The sequence below is a fragment of the Dromiciops gliroides genome, chromosome 4 (assembly GCF_019393635.1).
Source record: "Dromiciops gliroides isolate mDroGli1 chromosome 4, mDroGli1.pri, whole genome shotgun sequence".
NCBI classification, from domain to species: Eukaryota; Metazoa; Chordata; class Mammalia; order Microbiotheria; family Microbiotheriidae; genus Dromiciops; species Dromiciops gliroides.
In genome coordinates this window covers 324,254,937-324,279,365 of record NC_057864.1, presented here as the reverse complement: position 1 = coordinate 324,279,365, position 24,429 = coordinate 324,254,937, and the positions used below count along the sequence as shown (strand labels likewise).

The window sequence follows — 24,429 nt, the reverse complement described above, 5'->3', positions numbered from 1 at the left end:
GAGGAGCTAAGGACTGATCTGGCAACCAACTTCCCCTGACGCCATGGGAGTTAAAGTCCTGTTAACACTGCCATGAACTCATTTCGTGACAAAATAGAAAAGAGAAATTTCGGGCACAGGTTTTGTTTGTTAAATGTACTCTATATTTTCAAAGAAAATGTCTGATAGCACACTGAATATAATTTATGACTCATTTGGCTCTGGGGGCACCTGAGTGAAAGAAAGGATGAAATAGGTCTCTGGTCCAAAATTAGGAATTTAAGGGTAGAACCATCTCAAAAAAAAAAAAACTTTAAAATTTAAAATCACACCTCAGAGTTATAAAGAGTTTGATAACTAACTGCCCCAGAGATAAACAGCCCTAAGAACTTCCCTTCTACATTAAAAAAGAAGCATTTTTACTAAAAAAAAAAAAATTTAAAAAAAAATTGGAACTTGACCAGGAAAGTCCTATGTTTTGAGTGGTATACTTTCAAAAATGTCCTCAGATTATGTCATGTCTGGGGAACAAGAACTAGGTTCATCTACACAAATATCAATTTGCTCATGGCAGGCATTTCTATAGGCTCAGTTAGGTTTGCCTCTTTTTCAAAGATATTTTTGGATCGAAAATGTGTTTTCTGCCATTTGAAAAGCACACTACTTTTGTCTGCCACCTTTTTCTATGTGTAGATGTCATGCAAAGAGAACAACTGTTCAAGCTAATTTTCAAATCAAACACCCTTCCAGCCAGATAAGTAACTTCCTTAATAAGAAAGTCAAGGCTTCCTTCAGGTATTTGGCCAAGAAATGCCTTTAATCAGGATACCAAGGCTTGGGCTCCAAATATGCTTTCTTCAGGTGCCTTCTATCAGACTCCGTATGACAGTATTAGGAATTAATTTTTGCATTAGCAGTCCTGTCCCCTGCCACAGGACTATGGACGCCATCTGGTTTGCAAAGCCTGCCTGCATCCCCTGATTATATCTTTAGCTTACTCCACTGCAGTGCCTTCCAGGTGAGCCGCCAACCGCTGCAAAGGCAAAGAAACAGAGGGGCCTGGCGGGGTCATTCCTAATAAGCTAGCGTGTGAATACTAATCAGTGGTGGGGAAGCAGAGGTCACCCCAGCCTGCCTGTTGGCAGGTAGCAATGTGCTCTGTGGCAGATGGCGGGCATTATCGACTCTCCACAAAGGCCTAGAAGAGAAACAAGCACCAAGGCTGAATGATAGAGTGATTGAGATTCTGTGCAAGATGTAAGCAGATGTGATGTTTGCCAGCACCCACCGTAAACAATATGCCAGTGGAATTTTTAAAAAGAGATTGTGTGTACAAACATGAAGCAGACCTCATTTGAGAAAAACACTAACCCTTCCTTTCCACTTTAACCAGTTCTGTGCCAAACTCAAGAGGCTGCCATTAATGATCCCGTCTGGGACAGCTGATTCACTGACATCCCAGGCTATAATCTCTGAAGTCTGCAAGCTCTGATAACTCCAGGAAACACATTGGGATAGGCAGGAATGATGGCTTCTCTAATTTTCAGAATCAAGTAATGGTTAAAAACACACACAGAAAGATACAAAAAAAGGAAGCTGAGCTGGTGCTAGATATATATTTTGGGCCCATCCCTGCTTAGGTCACCAAAACCAAGCTGATGTTTCATGTCCTTGATAACTTGTCTGGATGAATATAAAACCCCAAATTAGACTATTTTGAAATGTTCCTTTAATCGTGAAAAAGATTACACGTGGCTACAAATGGACAAATGTAAAATTCAGTAGACATCTGGTCAATTTGCTGATGTTTAAACTGGAAGGACGGGGGCTGATCTGTAGCTCTAAGCCCAGTAAAATAAATAAATGAATGAATTATATGAGGAATGGACAGAGGGAGGACAGGACCTCATTAGAATGTTTACAATTCAAGCCCTGGCTGCTGGTGAGTCAATAGCATAGGCAAACCCTACAGGCATTTCTACCTCCAGGTTTGCCTGACTATTGATCTGCCCTGGAGAGATGGAAATTAGACAGTGTGTTCCTCCCAGAAAGATACTCCTGACCAAAGGGTAGGGCATCAAGGCTCATTTAAACATCTTAGCCAAGGTCTTCTAAATAAGAGAGAGTGTGTATGTAATAATAATACCATCGAACACCAAACAAATATACTTCCCACCTGATACAAACTGTGGGAAGATGGAAGAATTTAAACCACAGAATTTTCATTAGATAAAAGGAGGTTCCTTTTGTACATTCATATACATATATATATATATACATATAGAGAAGAAAGTAGGGATATCACATATATTGTTAATAGTGTTAGAAAAGACATACATATCCCACCAAATAATACCTGTTTTCAGTAGGGTATAGCTAGTCCTTACCTGGTTGGGTTCGTACACCATTAGTCTGTTCTGATACTGTGCAGTATTCGTTACCCCACCTGTAATGGATTAACATGTGTTAAATTCTTCATGAATAAGACATGGGCTGTTGCTCAAATAAGAATGAAATATTACTGGGGTGGGGCAGGGAATTAACTACTACTAAGGATTGTCTGTGTGCCCTATGATGTGATTAAGCTTATTTAAGTAACTTCACTTTCAAGCTACATTTTGGAGGCCATCTACTTAAGAGGAAACAACAAAAGTATATTGAGATTACCAAGACTGGATCCAGTCAGATTGTTATAAACTGGAGGGATAAGAGGAGGGGAAAATAGCAACAAATCATTTCGAGGAAAGGGAGAGACAGGAAAATTCAATCTTAAGAAATGTTTCTGTGTGGTTTGTCCCAAGGACACTGAACAACAGGGATAATTCTTAGCCAAACATTTAACTTGGTAAATTCCAACAGTTTGCATAATAGTACACAAACAGCTTCTGCCTATTTGGAGATGCTATTTCCCAAGACCAGAGAAACTTAGCATAAATTAAATAGTCTAGCCTGAGGTCTACAGTTGTTCTGCTTTAGAAAAAAAAAAAAAGTCACTATTCAACCTTTAAAACTTCAAAAACTCCTGGCTTTGAAACCCTCTTGATTGCTGCATAGATCTAAGGAAGCTTGAGGATCATCTACTTAACCAAAAACTCTTAAATCTATTTCGTGCTGTTCCCAGTTTCCCCCTATTCTGATTTCTTTCCAGGCCTGTTGTGTATACAGAGCAACACACAATGTAATAACCATTTGCTCAGCATGAATTTTTACAATCAAAATGCAAACCTCTAAAAATCAGCATGTAAAACAGCTTTGTGGGAAAATGGCATTAGTGGACATCAAGAGAAGCAAAAAAGACCAAACAAAACCGAACCACACACACACAAACACACTCACACATACAACCCACAAATATAGAAGCAAGTAATTCTATCTTAAGTAGAAGAAATTTGAACAGTACTCTTGTGCATTTATATTCTAAGTCCTGGCTCCAAATCAGTGGCTAAAGTGAGGAACTCTGGGCTAGTGAACTTCTTGTTTATCTAACAGCTTCAATATGGTAAAGCCACAAAGAAATAGACAATTCTATATTTTCTCTGTATGTATGGCACGTACCTAAAGTTCTCTTCTTTGGCAAGCTTGTAGTCTACTAGCACAGTCAGCATAACATACAAATTCTCTGCAAGGGTCACCACTTTCAACACCATTTAATAAGATTAATTCAATTAAATTCTACAAGTCCTTGAATACCTGGTATGTTACTATGCTAGCATAGTGATGCCTCCTTAACAACACAAGTGTTGAATACAATGAGTTAATGGTAGTAGATAAGTAAATAGGGCATTTTTTTTTAAATCCCGGCCAATCATTATTCTCCCACTTCTCCCCAGTAAAGAACTTGAATCATTCATTTAATTTTCTAAGACCATTTTTAACTAGAGGGCAGGTTTCATTCCCTCTAAGGCAAGGAATTCCTTTAAAGATCAATGGGAAATTAGCCAGTGGTATAAATCCAAGAATATACAAATGAGGTTCTAGTATCTAAGTAAAAAAAGAACTCTGCATTTCTTTAAGAAATATCTCCTTTTTAATATAAAAATCAAAGGAGGGGGACCCTGTCACACTTAAGAAAAGCATGGCAGAAATAACTATATTCCCTCAAATATTTAAAATAAAGATATGATAAGATGCATACCATTTTACCAAATATATTAGCAGACTGGATTGATTTTTAGTATCTCTCTTCCTTTGTTAAACTTTCAATACCTAATTGTTCCTACCCACTGTAACAACAGAAGATGAATTATCAAGCATCCAGTAAGATTACATAAATCTTTGGTGTTAAAATGATTAACCAACCCTCGCTCCAGGTACATCAATGAGGAACGCAAATGTAACAGAGGAAGTAGAAAACCAAATTCCTTCTCACACAAGCTTCTATCATGGAGGCTTGCTGAACTTGTTGCAGAAATACGAGACCCTGCTGAAGTGCACTTCAGTGAAACTGTTGAAGGCAGTACATCAAATGTGCATAGTATTATCCTTAACAGATTTTGTTTGTTAAAGACTAAATGTATAGCAACTGGATTAGAATGTCACTACTGCAGTAAACAACCTTGGCAGTTCATAGCTTCTCTACAAGATTCTCCAGCATTCTCATTATTATTTATCATTTTCCACAGAAGCAATCTTTTTTTTCCTAATCTGTGTTCAGTAATTCAATTTCCTTAACATATGTATTTCCATTCATATAATAATATTTAGAAATGAGGAGCCAGATACTAACTAGATGGGGAGGGGGAAATTACAGTTACTTGGTTGATTAGCACCAGGACATGAAATGCCAAGAGGTTCACCAGCAAAGCAATGTTGCAACTTTTGCCAAGTCACTGTTGTGAAGTAAAACCCTAGACAGTGCTGCTGCTATTGCTCCCCATTAAAATAACTGACAAATAAGCACATAAATAAAGCCACTTCCCTGAGTACACATGCAAAAAAAAAAAAAAAAAAAAGATGAAGGATCCAAGCTCTCCCTGCTTACATTTCCTTGATGCCTTTGCTCATTTGTGGGGCTTCTTCATTGCATTCCCTTCACACACCACTCTTCACTTTTAGATTAATCTGCTGAAATGAGATGCTAAGGATTTGCATACAGATTTGACTACACAAAAATAGATATGGAATTAATAACAGTCTCTATATGTTTTAATTTCTCCTAGACTGGAGTACCCTTGCCTGCAGCGGTATTCTTGGCTTTGAAAGTCATCAAGCTGATTTGTCTGCTCTTAGGTTAGGATGCCACATGCTGCTACACTGTCCCCCGCAATCAAAGCACTTGCATAGATAGATTCCATGCCTGCCCCTATCAAGTATATTTTATAGATTGGCAGTTTTGATCTCCCTCCCCAGGGGGATAATCTGCATCTTAACAGCTTTCTATAGATACATCTGTCATTAAATATGCCATCTTGTATCAGCATCAATTTTCAAAACCAAGTTTTCTCTAACTTTGAAGTGCTACAGTTGAACTTGAGAATTTTCAACCAAAATTCAAAATGAACAGCCTCATCATATGCTCCTGAACTGTGACTTCAAAAAGAAAAATACTGCTGGCTACCAGAAAGTCACCAAGGTCTTAAAGAACTGCCGGGAGAAATGAAAAGTTAACATACTGCTAGGAGTGAGAAATGATTCCTATCACAGGACAAGACAACAGCAAGACATTTTCTTAAATTTCCCTGCTGCTAGTCTGCTAGAAACTCAGTGATGAATGGATGCAACCCACCATAGAAACGATAAGAGGATGGTTAAAAACACCAAACAAACTCTGTCTACACTTCAGCATGCCCTCTCAGACACTCAGAGCTGTGACAAAGACAACAGCTGGTAAATGCTTGTGTCGTAAAAAGTAAAGGGCAGGGGAAAGAGAAAAAATGACTCTCTTTGTTCTTTGGTCTTAGTGGGTCAATCCTTTTTGCTCTTTCATGAAGATAATACTTTTAGACCTAAAAAACCCACTACACACTTTTTTTTTTTTGGCCGGGCAATGAGGGTTAAGTGACTTGCCCAGGGTCACACAGCTAGTAATTATCAACTGTCTGAGACCGGATTTAAACTCAGGTCCTCCTAAATCCAGAGCCAGTGCTTTATCCACTGTGCCACCTCGCTGCCCCTCACTACACACTTCTTAGGAACAAAGGTTATTTTTCTCCTCTACCCAACCATGCCCACAAACATCACCAACTCTGCTTCCACTGAAGTCTCTCCCCGTCAATACAACTAAGGAATCAGCCCCTATGGATATGAGACCTGGCCTGCCTCCTCAGCAGCCACAGATACTGAACATCCAGAAAATAAAGTTCTCTCCACCAAAGTCAAATAGGTCGACTAACAAATGGCTCAACATGAGAAATGAATAGTTTTATCAACAGGAATTACATTAACAAAGACACCATCATCATCATCTGCTTTGCCACTGTGCCCAACGACCACAGGCCCTTCTACTGATGTGCCACTGAAACTTTTCATAGGTGTTTTCTCTCTCTGTTAGAACAGGGGCAATCTTGCTCTTCGGTTTGTATTCTAGGTACTTAGCACACTTCTTGCAACCGAAAGCAGCTTAAAAATGCTTTTAAATTCATTTATTCACACAACATTGGCTGGAATAGAATATAATCAATAAATATATATATTTTAACTCAATATGTAAATAAGATAAAATAAATGTATAAATCATTATATTATACATGAATAAATCTAAATCATTATATATCATATATAAATAAATCAATGTCATTATTATTATCTATTATCAATTCTTAGGCTTAATAATACCTGATTCATGTCAGGTATCTGTAAAAGCCTTCAGAATCCTTACCAAGGAAAGCCACCAGAGTAACCCTGGGATACTTCTCAGCAATCCCCTCAAGATATTATGTATTTAAAGCACTGGCCCTGGATTCAGGAGTGCCTAAGTTCAAATCCAGCCTCGGACACTTGACATTAGCTGTGTGACCCTGGGCAAGTCACTTAACCCCCACTGCCCCACAAAAAAAAAAGAAAGAAAGAAGATGTTATGTATTAACTAGGTACTCAATAAATACTTGCTGAATAAAAGGAAAAAAGAAAGTCTAAGATTTAACTTGGCATATTTCTACTCTTCACATACTGCTTTGCATATATGGGGTATCCCAAAAGTCTTACTTCAGTTTTAAGCTTTAAATAGCTATACATACAACATACATACCACATATTTATATACTTCTATATACATTCAGGGGGAGAGGGGAGTCCTTGCTGTTCAGACTTGCTGTCTGACTCTTCATGACCCCATGAACCATATTTTCCATAAGGTTTTCTTGGCAAAGATACTGAAGTGGTTTACCATTTCCTTCCCCAGTGCATTAAGGCAAACAGAGATTGTGATTTACCCAGGGTCACAGAGTTAGTAGTAAGTGTCTGAGGCTGGTTTGAACTCAGGTCTTCCTGACTCCAGGCTCAGTGTTCTATCCACTGAGCCACCTAGCTGCCTACAGCCTGCCAAAGAGTAGGTACCTAATAATTACTTGTTAATGTTTGTTAATTACACACATACATAACACATACACAACTGTTTAATGAATAAGCAACTGTAAGCAACAACTTAGTTCTAGGTCCTGTACTAGGCTTTGCTGAGGAAAAGACAAAAGTGTCTGGCCTTAAGCAGGGATCTGGCCTTAAGCATCTACATACAGACATATGATTTCATGGCTATGGGGAACAGTTGGTGAGAAAGTACCCCCCTTACCCATGTGGATCAGCACAGTGGATCCTTTAGTCTAAGAGTTGCCAGATGCTGAGTTCTTAAATAACTTGCCCCAGGTCACACAACCATTGAAATATGTGTACAGTTATCCCTTCTACATTGTGGGGATTAGAGACATGGTGCCCCCACAATCTGGAAAACCCACATAATTTTTTTCTATTTATTAATTAATGTACGTGTGTATATATGTATTTATTTATCTATTTTTGCAGGGCAATGAGGGTTAAGTGACTTGCCTAGGGTCACACAGCTAGTAAGTATCAAGTGTCTGAGACCAGATTTGAACTCAGGTCCTCCTGAATCCAGGGCCAATGCTTTTTTCTCTGAGCCACCTAGCTGCCCAAACCCGCATAGAATGTTTTGGCCCTCCCTCAGTACCTTCTCTACCAGAAAAGTCTGTTGTTTTTTTTTTCTTTTTCTTTCATGGGGTGTTTATAGTATCTTATGGTAAAATTTGTATAGATATTATACAATACTATACATATATTTTGTGCATTTTTAAGTTTTGAAACTTTTTCTCTGCCATCCACTGGCCTTTGTGTGTTATCTGTGGCTTCTGCAAAACTCTTCCCAAACCTCCATTTTTATGCTGACCTGCAATAAGCAAAACTCCTATGGGGATAATCGAAATATGGAAAGGATAACTGTATTCACTATGCCACTACTTTTTACACTTGTGTAAATAAATACACAGACACACATTGTCTCAGGCAATTCTCTAAAACCACAGATTAGAAAAGTTGAAAATCTGCACTGGCAGGGGGTGTTTCCTCACTGATAGTTCTCTACACCAAGGGAATCACAGGCTTTACATATGTGTGTGTGTATGTGTGTAGGTATGTATTTTTTGTGTGGAGGTGGGTGGGGGAGGTTCATATTATGCATATGTGTATATGTAAATCTAAGCTCTTCTTCCCTGAATCCACCCTATTTCCAAAATAACTCAAAATATTCATAGTTGAATCTTCTCTCTATGCCCTAAGCTAAGAAAGGAATCTATTTGCATTAGGCAAGGAAATAAGTGCCAAGTGTATCTATTATTCACTTCAGTATACTGCTAACAATAGAAATAGTTACAGTGAATGTAGGCTACACAGTGTTAAAAGTGAACCACACACACAGCGTGTAAGACTACTATCTCCAGTGGATTCTAACATGGTAGAGACAATTTAAATCAAGGATATTTCTGATAGAGCAGCAACTTGCATAGAATCTTCCTCAATTCCTGCATTAAATGAAAAATAATATTCCTTGTTTTAACTGTTACACATGAGGAAGCCACACAAATAGATGGGTAATTAATTTACTCAAATTCCCCAGAGAGAGTTTCACATCTACAATATATCTATCTGTAAGGAAAGATTTTTGCACTGGGATATTTGTTTATCTTACCAATGTAGAACATCTCATGTAAACAAACAGGTTACTGACCCAAAGAGTCTCACGTGAATGTCTACAGCACTGAAGCAAATATGAATGATATAGGTTTTTCATGAAAAAGAAATAATGTACAAACAAGGTTAAAACCTCCCAGTTTTAGCCAGCAACAAAGAGAACCAGATGTCCTTTAAAATATTTTAGGAAAGTCATGCTCTGATTCTACTGTAGATTATCACTTCATATGATTAAGTCTGTTTTGTATTTTAATAGCAATGTTTTTATTTGGAGATTTTGAAATGGAAAAAATGGAAATATAGTATCAATGAATTGGAATAAATCATATGGTCCAGCCCCTACTGTCCCTTCCACCTTTGCTTAGCCACCTTTGCACAGGCATGGAAACAACCAAATCATCTCAGATGGATGAATCTTGATCTTAATTATAAGACTATCCAGGGACACATACGTGTGTATATACACATAGATAATTGCTTTAAGTACTCAGACTAAGTAAATTATCTCTACATTAAACCTAATGTACTTTAAATTCACTTCCCCTATTTGACCTCCAGTTAAAAGATAAGGAATAATCAGTGTTCTTCTTTTAAAAACAATAACAACAATAATAATAGTTCCTATTTATGCACTATTAGGAGGTAATGCAAATACTATTAGCAGCTTCATTTTGCAGATGAGGAAACTTAAGGACATCAAGAAGTGACTTGCCCAGGATCACACAGCTAGTAGATGTCAGAGCTGGGGGCTCCAAATCCAATGCCTTTTTTTTTTTTTAAGTAAGGCAATTGGGGTTAAGTGACTTGCCCAGGGTCACACAGCTAGTAAGTGTTAAGTGTCTGAGGCTGGATTTGAACTCAGGTACTCCTGAATCCAGGGCCAGTGCTCTATCCACTGCGCCACCTAGTTGCCCCCAATCCAATGCCTTTTTTACTGTTTCACAGTGCCTCTCATGTCTTTGAGGGCATGGTTTAAGAGTACAGAGCTATTTTTGATGAGTGTGAATAAGGATGTAATTCAGTTTTTTTCCCTCCAAAGAGTGATTTGTTTCTAACGGTTAGTTTAGTGGATTATACCCTCCATATCAGGTACAATTCTGTCTGGCCCAATATCTCAGAATGATAAAGACTGAGGTCAGAAAAGCAATAAAAGATGGTGATTTTTAAAAAAATTCTCAACTTCAGTAATATTCAGACCTATAAAGGAGACTTGAATCACTGCCTTGCATCATAACTCGATATGATCTGGAACAATCAGTCTATTACTTGTTCTCAGGGTTACCCATAAGCACCAAATCTATAATCAGTCAGTAACATTCTAAATAAGCTTATAGTAATCTTAGAGTACCAGTCTATACCATACTCCCACTTTCTACACACTCCAGTTTGAGATACTGCTCCCTGAGTATAAAGTGATATGTGAGGTCCCAATTGGGCAGTTAGATGACACAATTGATAGAGTGCTGGGCCTGCACTCAGGAAGACTCATCTTCCTGAGTACAAATCTGCCCTCAGACACTTACCAGCTGCGTGATCCTGGGAGAGTCACTTAACCCTATTTGCCTCAGTTTTGTGGTCTGTAAAATGAGTTGGAGAAGGAAATAGCAAACAACTTCTGTATCTTTGCCAAAAAAAAAAAAAAAACCACCCAAATAGGGCCACAAAGAGTCATATAAGACTAAAACAACTGAACAACAAGCTGTTTAGCAAGGAAATAGGGCTCTTTTCTTTATGGCATGTGTAGTTTTGAGCTAGTTTCTCAGTTTGGAACTGCCATTAGAAACAAAGTATGGGTAGGTTGTTATATAGGGTGGTATTCCAAAAGTCTTAGTGTGGTTAAGTTGCACAAAGACTTTTGGCACATGCTGTGTAGACTGAGCTAATAATTTATTTTCATGCAGATGTTCTTCAGGAGTTGATTAATGTACCCCACATCAGAGATCACTTTTTTTGGGGGGGGGGGGCGGGCAATGGGGGTTAAGTGACTTGCCCAGGGTCACACACCTGGTAAGTGTTAAGTCTCTGAGGCCTGATTTGAACTCAGGTACTCCTGACTCCAGGGCCAGTGCTCTATCCACTGCACCACCTAGCTGCCTCGATCACATCTTTTTTAATAGAAAAAAGTGTAATGCAAAAAATTTGAGTCATTTTGATCTATTCTGCACTTATTTACTTCAATATTCTCATTTCAAATCTAAATAGTATGCAGCTCATTTGTGAATTGGGTCATGGTGTCAAATGCTGTTGTCACCAGTAAAATTTGACCACCACTAACATTTTAAATTACCTGCTAATGGCTATCTCCATAGAGCTTGGTACTTGGAGTTCCTCTGAGCTTTTCTCACTTTTAAAAAATATCGACAAATTTCAAAAGTGTCCTGACCCTCAATGAAGAAAGAAAAAATCCCATTCAAGTCTCCAATAAAACCTTTGCTACCAAACAGAACACTAGAAACTCTGTGTGGGAACTGAGCCAGGTCCTCATAACTGCTGTGTTCCAATGTCTGCCAGATCTCAAAAGGATGCCAATGTTCCAGTCCCTCATCAATTAGCTGAAACGCTTTGGTGAACTGGTGGAGGATTTAAGAATTGGTTTCAAAAACCTTTATCACCTTCCAGAAACAGGGATTTCATATTTAAGATCTGAGACATCCAATGCAAATTATGTGTCTTTTTTTTTAAGAATTCACAGAAAAATCTAGTTTATGCTACCAGTGAGTTGTTCAATTTACAATTTATTTATTACATATAAAGATGGGAGAAAGAGGTGGCAAGATTATCCGGATCCCCCCTTCTTTCTAGTTGTAGCTCCACTGCTGCCCCAGAAAAAGTGCAGGTTTTCTCCTCAGGAACACAGCAGGGCAGAAGGAGACCTGAGAAAATTGTGATTGTCTTCATTAACGATGATTAAAGCAGTCAGCCCGTGTTAATGCAAGAAAAGAACAAAATAAACTTACTTCATGGAACAGCAAAGGGAAAAGGAAGATCAAACTTTGTTTTCTTTCCTTCCTTCCATTTTCTCTCTCTCTCTCTCTCTCTCTCCCCTTCCTTCCTTCCTTTTTTTTTTTGGTTGTTTGTTTTGTTTTGCAGGGCAATGAAGGTTAAGTGACTTGCCCAAGGTCACACAGTAAGTGTCAAGTGTCTGAGGCTGGATTTGAAATCAGGTCCTCCTGAATCCAGGGCAGGTGCTCTATCCACTGCGCCACCTAGCTGCCCCCTTCCTTTCTTTTTTAAAAAGAAAATAGAAACGCCACATTGCAACAGAAAATGTCACTAATTTTTCTTGGAGTAGAGGTGTGCTTTCATTGGCATAAAGAGCTCCTTCTTCCAAGGAACTGTACTCTATACAAATCAACATTTGGGAAATAAACCCAAGTCAATTCCATTCCTCTTTAGGTATTGGGTGGGAAATCTCCCCTTCCTAAAAAAGTGACAGTGCTGTAGGAGGGAGCCAGGTAACCTAGTAGAGAGAGAACTGCTTTCAGAATCCAAGAGATAGTTGGAATCTTGCTTCACACTTAACAGCTGCATGGCTCTGGACAAGTCCCTGCACATCTCATCCTCATTTGCCTCATCTGTAAAATGAGGATCTATCTTGTTGTGAGGATTGAATCAAATAATATATGTAAAATGCTTCTCAAATTTTTATGTAAGTGCTTATCATTATTGTTGTTGTTGCATATGTCACCTTGAATGTACAGAACAAATCATTTATTGATTTAGTTCGCCTGAAAAATAAACCCAAAAAATACTAGTAGAGTATTTCAGCATTGGAAGGGATTTCATTGGTAATCTTCTCCAGCCCATACCTGGGGAACAATCCCTTCTATGACATCCCATTGTTCATTCAGCCTTTACACGAAGATTTCCAGGGATGCGAAGCCCTTCTTCCTTCTTCTTCTTCTTCCTTCTTCCTCTTCCTTCTTCTTCCTTCTTCTTCCTCCTCCTCCTCCTCCTTCTTCTTCCTCTTCCTTCTTCTTCTTCCTCTTCCTTCTTCTTCTTCCTCCTCCTCCTCCTCCTTCTTCCTCTTCCTTTTCCTTCTTCCTCCTCCTCCTCTTTCTTCTTCCTCCTCCTCCTCCTTCTTCTTCTTCCTCTTCCTTTTCCTTTTCCTTCTTCCTCCTCCTCCTCCTTCTTCTTCTACTTCTTCTTCTTCTTCTTCTTCTGGTGGGGCAATGAGGTTTAAGTGACTTGCCCAGCGTCACACAGCTAGTAAGTATCAAGTGTCTGAGGTCAAATTTGAACTCAGGTCCTCCTGAATCCAGGGCCAGTGCTTTATCCACTGTGACACCTAGCTGCCCTCAACCCAACACCTTCTAAAGCACTCTACTTTAGTTGGGGCTAGTACTAATTATTAGGAAGTTTTTCATTTACATTTAGCTATAAATCTTCCTCTCTTAAACCTGACCCTAGTGCTCTCAATTCTGTCTTCTGGGACTAAGCAGGAAAAAAAAAATAATCCTTATTCCCTGTGAAAGCCTTTCAAATAAAACATACAATATCTATTGGTGATAAGCTGGAAGAACAGCAATCAAGAATACTTCTGGTGAAAAACAAATATTCACATATGATGTCTCGGTCTTCAATTATCTACTGCGTCTATAAGACAACTCAATTGGATCATAGTTGTAGAGCTGGAAGAAACCATTGGTGTAGGACTAAAAAGCCTCGGCCATTCATTTCATTTGTTTTTTTTGTTTTTTTGCGGGGCAATGAGGGTTAAGTGACTTGCCCAGGGTCACACAGCTAGTAAGTGTCAAGTGTCTGAGGCCGGATTTGAACTCAGGTACTCCTGAATCCAGGGCCGGTGCTTTATCCACTGCACCACCTAGCCGCCCCCATTCATTTCATTTTACAGAGGAGAACTCTGAGGACCAGGGCAGTGAAAGGGTCACACAGGTGAGGTAGGATTTGAAACTGGGTCTTCTGACTCCAGAACCAGTGCTTTCCCCCACTGTACTACATTCTTTTATGGCTCCTTCCTCCCAAGGGCAGATCACCTTTATTCAGTTATCATCAGATTATTAATTTCCACTAGGTTTTACCCCACTTATTACTGCTTTGCCTGTCCAGAAAGCCCACTCCAATCTTCTTAAATTTTTCTCACCCCCCCTTTTTTTTTCCTTTTTTTTTTTGTGAGGCAATTGGGGTTAAGTGACTTGCCCAGGGTCACACAGCTAGTTAAGTGTTAGGTGTCTGAGGCTGGATTTGAACTCAGGTACTCCTGACTCCAGGGCCGGTGCTCTATCCACTGTGCCACCTAGCCGCCCCTTCTCAACCCTCTTTAATCTTCAATATGCATCCTACCAGGGAATTCATTTTTTTCTTTCCTTTTCAGAAGTAAATATATTGGCCTTGGACATATTGCCCAACATTCTTCTATATGTTACTTATATCTGAATGGAGTGACACAGTCCTATTGCCTGCAATGATATCAATGTAGAGAGCTGAGAGTAACAGCAAAAAAATGGGTTCGAATCTTGCCATGGACACTTAGCTCTCCAACTCTGGACCAGTAACCAGGACTGTTGTGAGGACAAGAGGACAAAGGAAGATAATACATACGGGTTTTCTCTGCAAATCCAGGGCACACTATATTGAGATGTTAGTGACAATGATGCTGATGACCGACAGGAAAACAGAGATATCCTAAAAGAAGATTTTGTTTTATGGTGTTGCTTCCAAACTGAAGGCCCCTCTAACTACCAACAGATTCACTGTGGACAGGAAATCCTACAAATGCAGCACAGAATACACAAACGACCCTCTAAAAGGAAACACTTTGCCTTTTCCCAGTGACATGATGTGGTCAGCAATGTAGAACTGATGGTGAATGCCATGCAGAAATCAGAGGCACGGAGTGACACAGTCCTATTGCCTGCAATGGTAGTAGTGTAGAGAGCTGAAAGTAGCGGGGCTGTTAAGAACCCACTAGTTCCAATAACAGAAATCCCAAGTTCTAGAATGACCCATGACTGAGATACACATTACTGAACAAGAGGCAGAGAGTTAGCATATGACAATTACTCAATAAAAATATGTTGCCCTGAAGTGAAAGGCAGACAGGAGACTTGGAAACACAGCCTGAGCCCTGGTACTAACTTGCTATGCAATACTAAGTCAATTGCTTGATTTGACTTGCCTGAGTTTATCTAATTTGTGAAGTTAAGATATGGTCTACTCACTCCCACCCAAACTCCCATCCTTTTAATGCTTCTGCAATTGACCTTGCCCTGGAAGACTAATTCAATCACTTCCATTAAGGGTAACAAAATAGGCCTCATCTAACAATTAGATTCAACTTTTTATGCTTGGGGCTTGAATCATCCGAAGTGACATAATCCCCAAGAGTATCGCTGCCTTAAGTGGGAACTAAATGTCATCCTAGTTGAGTCACTAAACAAAACAAATATGATGTGAAAATAGGTCCGGCCTATCTTTCCAAGCTGATTACACAGTATAACTCCCTGTCACATGCACTGCACTCCATCCAAACTGGTCTACTTGCTGTACCCCTTCTGTGGAATTCTATTTCTCACCTTGCCTTTGCAGACACTCTCTCCTATGCCTGGAATTCTCTTGTATTCACCTCTGCCTCTTGAAATGCCTTGCTGCCTTTAGGAGTCACTCAAGTTTTACATTCAAAAAGTCTTTGCTAATTCCCTAGCTGTTAATGCCTGTATATTTATTTTGTATATATCCTTTCTTTACTTACATGTGGTAAAAGTAGATGGAGTGCCTGCCCTGGAGTCAGGAGAACCTGAGTTCAAATCTGGTCTCAGATACTTACTAGCCCTATGACCCCAGGCAACTCACTTAACCCTATCTGCCTCAGTTCCTCACCTGGAAAATAAGCTGGAAAATGAAATTACAAAACACTCCATTATCTGTGCTAAGAAAACCCTAAATGGGGTCACAGAGAGTTAGACACGACTGAAACAACGCAACATCTAAAAAGGCCCAAGTGTTTTATCCTCTCTGTGTTCCTTGAGCACAGAGCCCATCGTACTCTACCACAGTGCCTACTACAATGCCTGGCACTTAGCAATAAATGCTCGTTTGATTGATGAGATTCATTGGCTGACAAAGTATTCTCAGTTCTTTCAAAGAAAGCGTCAAGTCAATTCAAATTTTAGTTATTATTATTATTGTTATTACTCAGGGACAAGAGGAGGAAATGGAGTATAAGGAGTAAAGTCTTCTCTCAAATACATAAGCGTGGGGTAGCATGGATAAGTAAAAGCAACAAATATTCTGAAAACTTCAATGTCTTCTACCACATCTTACCACAGCTATGTGTAACAAGTTAGACAGCTGAGACTTTAATTTAACCTTCTAAGTCTATGGTTGATTCTAAGGAGCTATGAAAGGGTCATCAAGCAGAGAAGCCACAGAGAAAAGGGGAAAGGAACTGTGCAAAGTTCAAACTGTCTTAAAAATTCCTAAATAAGCAAGAATTGGATGAATATGTTTTGTTTTGTTTTAAGCCCAAAAAAGTCCTAGGAGGAGGGAAAATGGATCTTTTAGGTAGTCAGTGCCCAACTCCTACACCTGTCCATAGAGAAATTCTTAGAAACTGTAAATTAATATCATGTACCGTGTTCTGATTCTGCAGCACTTCAAAAAATACATATCAAAAATAAAATAAACTTTGTGGCCCAAAGTTTCCAATTAAGATCATAAGACTTTGAATTTCAATTTTAATTTTGGCTGAGTGGTGTGTGTGTGTGTGTGTGTGTGTGTGTGTGTGTGTGTGTGTGTGTGTGTGTGACATCCAATTATATGAAGTGTCTACCTGATATCCAAAGAAGACCATCCGCCACATATCCTGCATGACATGAAAGAGACCGGTCAAAGGATTGTACAAAAGTCCATTTGTTCTTCTTGGGACAGTATCGCTCCACCGTGGGCAGAACTTGACGCAGTTCATTCCGGCCTCCTACAGCGTAGAGATATTCATCCATCGCTCCCAGCACAAAATGTTCCCGGCAGTTTTTCATGGGTGCAATCTCGGCCCAAGAGTTACTACGGGGATCATAGCGACAGGCAGTCCTTACAGCACATGTCCGGCCGGTAGCGTGCTCCACTTCCCCACCTGCTACAAAAAGGAAGTCCCCCATCACCGCAACACAGTGGTGGCTCCTGCCTACAGGCATCGGTTCCAGTTCACTCCAGTTGGCTATTGCTGCTATGAGGGCATTGTCTTGGTCAACTGGATTGAAATACCGGAGTTCTTTGACTTTACAGACCTCCCGCTTTTTCCCACCAATGATATAGAGTGTGTCTGACTGGAAGCGAGGTTTGGTCCTTCGGGTCTGCCACACTGGCTGTGCATAGATGCTCTGGTGGTACTCCAAGGCCTCATTGACGAGGGCTGTTGCTGTCTCACTGGCTTGGACCAGAGGATGAGACAGGGCAACCGTATGAAGGGTGTCCACATCCATTAGGCCGAAACGAATGTACTGGAGGAGCTCATCCATGTACTGGTAGTGGCAGTTGTGCTCCAACCACCTCACTGCTAGCTGAAAGAGAGGGGGAGGGATTAAAAACAAAGAGGAAAAGAAAGGAAGAAATGGCATACAGACGGTCAAATCATGATGAATTCTTCAACATACTCATTACTAAAATGTTTCACCTAAACAATAGAACACCTAGATCTTTGAAGATGGAAGGGTTTTTGTTTCTATTTTAAACCATAACAAAAGGGATACTGAAAAAGATGATAAAGGGGCAGAAACCTTTTAACACTGATTTATATTATACACACACACATATATGTTTGTGTATATGTATATGTGTATATATATATATATACATATACATATATATATAAAATCATACATCCCTCTTAAATCATTATTGATGAAATACAGACATTTTCCATTAAAGGAGAGGGCCAAGGGGTTGTCTAGAACAAAAGTACATATTGTTTTCTCAGATGCTAAGCATGGATGGAATGGGATGGAAGAATGCATATATGCCACTACAGGAAACATCAGCGGTTAGTGGTGTCACTGTATTTCAAGTAATATATAGCAACCCATGAGTCAAAGTGCTGTATCGATACAAGAAACATAGAACAATATGTGATCATCCACGGCCACAGGGGGTACTTGAGGGAAAATCAATATGACACTACTAGAATGATTTAGAAGGTGGAAAAGGCTTTCTCCCCGCCCCTTTCCTAGGTATGCCAGACATGAAGAAAGAAGAAAAAGAAAAAGAAAAAGATTAAAATATATCAGTTTTGTGTTTGAGGAGGGGAAGATCATGAATTTATTTTTTACCTTAAGATCTATGTTGTTAGCACATATAGGACCTTGGAAATCTATGGACAAGAGCTTCATATAAATTCCTCACAAAGGACATTATCTTCTCATTTAGCTTAAATATCAACATGCAATTTTAACCTCCTCTCATCATAGTCTAGTCTCTCTTTTACAAAAGGAATTCTTGAAAACAAAGGCAGGCCCATAATTGAATCCTGGAGTCATCAAATCTTAGTACTTGAAAGGAAGATAAAAGGTCAGCAGGCACAGAACAGGAGAGGGATGGGGGAAAAACATGCACAATTTAAAAATGAAAAGTGCTATTTAAAATTACCTGAAATACTTTAATTCTTTAAATATCATGCCTAAGTTTGGCAGGCTATATTAAACCAACAAACACATTCAATAGTAAATATATTCCACCTCAAATAAAATGTCATTTGTACATGGAGTTACTTATATCATTCTCAGAAACTGATAAACTATAAACTGAGATAAAATTACATCTAAACAGAGGCATGGATCTGAAAGAATGAATGGATCAAATTTTAGCAATGATAGAACAGGACTGCTTTTGTGGATGATAAAACAGAACCATGGACCGCTTTCTTACTTTCTAACCCATAAACTTGAGGACCTGCATCCTCAGACAACTCCTTGGAACAATGTTACCAACTCTAGGAGAAAACTGCTGAACTCCCAGAACAATCCAGCTATCCACTCTCTCTGTTCACGTGGTTCCAAATTCAGGACTTATTTGGGGCTTGTTTCTTCAGATTTACTTTCTGAAATACTTAGAGAAGGGAACAGAGATGCAATGTCATTCTATAGACATACTAACAGTCAGCTTCTTTGTTACCTATATTCCAGTATCCAGTAGTCTAAGATCTCTAAGAATTAAAAGTGTTCAAATGAAACAAGATATTCACCTGAAGAAAAAAAAATAATTTGCTTTAATGTGGCAGTACCTATACTCATCACAGATATAACAGATGACAGAAAAAAGGCCTGGTTACTTGGCCAATTCCGATCCACCAGAACCGGATAGCTATCCAAAATCAATTTCCTACATCTCTGGTCACTCTAATTTTGTATGGTTCAAGTGACTTGTGTTCTAACCATTTCCTTGGGAAGATATTTCTATGGTTAATTTTTTATATCAAACTGTATGACGCCTTCTTTATTCATAGTACTTCTAAAGTACCTAGGGATGGTGTCATTATTCTCTTAACTGTACCTCATACACTCACTATAGGTATGATTTTTATTATTTTTCCAACAATATCTCTTATTTTATTTCCTGGATTTTATTTGATCATTCCTTTGTTCTGGTAATTAATTCCTCAATATTTTAAGAGGTTGCACCTTTTACTTAGATGCTGGAGAACAACGAAAGAGAAGCAGCAGAGAACTTTATAGGCTTTTTTTTTAACCCAGTGATGTACAGCTACTTATTTTTTCTTTCTCCTCATTAATCAGTTCTTTCTGCTTCTTAATCAATCAGCCTTACCCATCTATAAAGAAGTTTTATTTTCTTTTTCTAGCAAACTACGCTACTACATGAAAAGTAGAGAAAATGGAACAATCCTCAGTTTCCAAGGATATCTTTGTGGATAGATGAGTCCCAAATCCATAAATTTAGACCTGATTTCTCTTTTCAACTGCAGACATGTATCTCCAACTACTTATAGGACATGTCTACCTAGATGTCACAATGTAATCTGAAACTCAACACATACAAAAATGAACAAACTAGGCTTATAATATTTCCCCAAAACGTTTCCCCTTTCTGAATTCACTATTTTGATCACCCAAATTTTCATATTCAACTGATCACCCAATTTCTCATATTAAAAAACTTTAACTCTTCCCTCTTCCACATCTCTCAATAATTTAGGACCTATTGATGATAACTTTATAATATCTTTCACATCTATTCCCTCCTCTCTATGCTTACCAGCACCACCCAAATACAAATATTTATTACCACCAATGCGAGGTATTGTAATTGCCTCCTACCTGATCTTAGCACCTCTTCTATTTCCCAACTAGTTCCTTTCAAACCACCACCAGACTAAAGATCTATTTACTTCAGAACTCTGCTCACAATTCTCCCGTGGCTCATTAATAGCCTCCCTTTTAAAATTCAAACTTCTTTACTTGGTATGTCAAGCCTTCCAGAATTTAGAAGCACCCAGCTTTTGTGGTCTTACCTCACACTATACCCAACCATATACTCTAGACTCCATTCAAATCCAGACATACTCTCACTCAAACATACCCAACACTTTCCTGCCTTTACATTTTTGCTCCTGCTGCTCCTTCTCCCTGGGATGTACTCCCTACCCTTCTTTATGTACTCAATTCTTACCAGCCTTTTAAAGCTCAATTCAAATGCCACTTCCTCCATGAAGCTTTCCCACTAAAACTCACAAAGAGTTTTGCTTACCGCCTTATGCATCTACCATTTTATTATTGTATTGTATAATTAAGTATACATATCTAATTATAATTAAGATAAAAATATAATTATAATAAATATATAATATTTATACAAAATTATATAAATAATAAATATAATATCTAAATATAATTAATTATACATATCTAAACATATTTTTCCAATGTCTCAGCATAGTACTTAAATACATACAGCAAGTGCTTAAATAATTGTTAACAGAAAAGTTAATAATAGTTCATAGTACTTAACAGTACTTAACAAAAGTACTTAACTGAAAAGTTTTCATGGAATACTATTACTTTTCCATTTCTGGTGTTTTTTTTTAAACCTCTTCTAGAGTACACCCATCACTGCCATTTTCATGTTCTTTTTTCCATGGAATAACTATTGCATATAATTTTTCACCTCACACATTAAGCTTGCATTTTCTCAGATGAATTTTATCTCATTCCCTTCCAATATTTTAAACTTCTTTCTGACCTCACATAATTTTTAGCCTTTTTTCCTTTATTGATACCTTTAGGCCACCCAAGTCATTCTCACTTGTTAAGCTCATGCTCCCCCTTAAATTCAAGTGAATGTTAATTAAAACTAACTACCCTAACATCTGCCTCAGACCTCTTCTCACCTAGATATACATTAATAGACTTTAGACAGCATCCCATTCATGAGGCAGTGTTCATATCCCAGATAATGAGCCAGGTTCTTCCAGTGGGATTCAATTAGGTACTTTGGAAAACTGTGTTAACTCTTTCAAGTCACCAGGATAAATCTGGTCAATTACCACCTCAGTGGAGTGAATGGAACTGTTAGAAACATACATATTCAGAAGGTAAAAGCCTCATCTAGGCTAAATAGGATGTTTTAGTGACTTCAGACATCTGGCAAGGTTTAGCTTCATGTGCCACATCCACAGTCTGGGGACTCTGACTCTACTTCTTGATCCATTACTGACTTGGGTACATTTAGCTAAGTTATTTAAAAGCTTTACTTAATTACCCTTTTGTAAAAGCAGAAGTCCTTTTTGAAAGAGAAAGAGTTATACTTTGCCAAACCTATGACAGAACTATAAAATAATATGAGAAATAGTACCATAACTAATTCTTGCTCCTCTTAATTCCACAAAGATGGGCTGATAATGCTGGACTGGAAAACAGGAAGAAGTGAGTTTGCATCCTGCCTCAGATACCTGCTAGCTGTATGACACTCAGCAAGTCACTTAATCTTCATGTGCCTCAGTTTCTGTATCTGTAAAATGAGATACTGATAGTACTTCAGAGAAACTGTGAGGACCAAACACGATAATATGTGTAAATGTGCTTTGCAAACCTTAAAGGGTTATAGATGAGCTATTATTAGCATTATTGTCATAATCAACATCATCATTCAAAACAGTGATATCAAAATTATCTATATACTGCTACCCCAATAATATAAACTGCTGTTCAGAATTCAATAAAGAGAAGAGTATTTTATAATACATCTAAGATAACTGAAATATTAAAAAAAATCTAAGAATCCAAGGACACCAACTACTGGAATAAAAAGTTCCTATTAGATAAAAATTGCTAGGAAAACTGGAAACAGACTGTCAAAAATTAGATGAACATCACACATCATAAACTTTAATGCCTTCCAAATGGATATATTAGCCCATATATGACAGGTCATATTATAAACAAATTAGAGGAGAAGGGAAGGAGATACCCTTCACAGTTATGTAGGGGAAGGGTCCTTGAACAAACGAGAAATAGAGATAATCATAAAATAAATGGACAATTTTTATTAAATATGATTAAAAGTTTTGACAGCAACAATACAGTTAGAAAGGCAACAGTTAACCAGGCAAAAAATTTATAGCAAATTTGTCTGATAAAGATCTAGAATCTAAGGTATGTATGGAATTCATACAAAAACCAAGAACAAAAACCAATCTTTAATTTAGATCGGAGGATATGAACAAGCGAGCAGTCCTCAAAAAAATGCATGCTATTAACAACCAGATGAAAACATGCTCCAAATCACTAATAATAAGAGAGAGGCAAGCTAAAACAACTTTGAGGTTCTACCTCATTCTCAGCAAAGTGGCAGAGATGATAAACAAAAGGAAAATTACAATTGTTGGTACGGTTTGGGAGGTCAGACATGTTAATGTCCTATTTGTTAAGTTATGAATTGTGCCAAACATTATATAAAACGATTTGGAACTATACTACCATTTCTTCAAATTGCATTTCAATAAATTGCCAAATTAAGTGACTTGCTATTGTCATAAGGCAACGGTCTTGCCTTATGGTCTTATCATAGACCCTTCATTGGCTATAATTCCTCTTTCTGAATTGTCTTCTTTTATTAAAATGTGAACCTCTTGAGAATAGGGACTGTCTTGCTTTTTCCATTTCTATCCCCAGGCTTTAGCATAGTGTTTAACAAATAATAAGCATTTAATAAATGTTTCATTCAATCATATGATCTAAGCTAGAAATACCACTATTGGATACATACCACAAAGAGGTAAAACATAAAAGAAAATATATGTAGAAATACATTTATAACAACACTTTTTGTAGTACTAAAGAATTAGAAACAAAATGAGTGCCCATCAGTTAGAGAATGACTGAACAAATTATGGGTGCATGAATGTAATAGAATATTATTGCGTCATAATAAAGAAAGAAAGGGACAAATTCAGAGAACATGGGCTGAATTGTATGAACTGATACTGAATGAAAAGAATAGAACTAGGGGAATAATTTATACAAGGATTACAACAATGTAAAAGGAAAAAATTTTGGAAAAAACATAAGAACTCTTTGTGATGAAATGACCAATCATGACTTCAGAAGACTGAAAATGAAGCATGATACCCGCTTTTTGGTATAGTTTAACAAAACAGAGTTAGAGAATGAGATATGCATTTTCAGATGTAGCTAATGTATGGATTTGCTTTGCTTGAATATACTTATTTATTACAATGGAGGGCTTCTCTTTGAAGTGGAGGATTATGTGGGGAAAGTTAGATAGTGACATGAAAAAAGTGAAAGAAAAGAGCACCAAGAAATATTAAGAATACATGGAAGAGGAGGCAACTAGGTGGTGCAATGGATAGAGCACTGGCCCTGGATTCACAAGGATCTGAGTTTAAATTCAGTCTCAGACACTTAACACTTACTAGCTGTGTGGATGTGGGCAAGTCACTTAACCCTCATTGAACTGCCAAAAAAAAAAAAAAAAGAATACACAGAAGAAAATAGGAGGAAACTGAGAAGGGGCCAAAGATAGGCAGAGAAGTTTTGTTATGACTGTAACAGTTTTGTGATGATAAACATCATTGATTCTGTATTTCTTCACTTTCTAGGGAATAAAACGGAGAGGTAAGACAACCTTTTCATATTAAATACATTTTCCAGTGGCTGAACCAGAATGGGGAAAGAGGGTATCACTTAAGTAATCTAACTGGATGGCCTAGAGAAATCTTATACTTGACATGTTCAAAATAGACCTCAATGGTGTAAAAAATATATTAATAATTTGTGGGCCTAATCTGTGAACTCCTGGCTGGCTATCTGACTGCTTTTAATTTAG

The 24,429-nt window shown here is 38.0% G+C and overlaps 1 protein-coding gene across 4 annotated transcripts in view; it reads right to left on the bottom strand.

Moving 5' to 3' along the window:
- KLHL32 (kelch like family member 32) overlaps positions 1 to 24,429 on the bottom strand; it is a 219,111-nt gene that overhangs the window by 19,836 nt on the left and 174,846 nt on the right. Inside the window, exons 6-7 of one of the 4 annotated variants that reach the window (XM_043964176.1) lie at positions 16,910 to 17,636; positions 2,367 to 2,425 (exon numbers count right to left, since the gene is read on the bottom strand). In XM_043964176.1, the coding sequence (XP_043820111.1) occupies positions 2,367 to 2,425; positions 16,910 to 17,636 (786 nt within the window). Of the gene's footprint in view, positions 1 to 2,366; positions 2,426 to 16,909; positions 17,637 to 24,429 lie in introns of those variants that run through there. The other 3 variants (XM_043964177.1, XM_043964179.1, XM_043964178.1) reach the window with 3 other exon arrangements.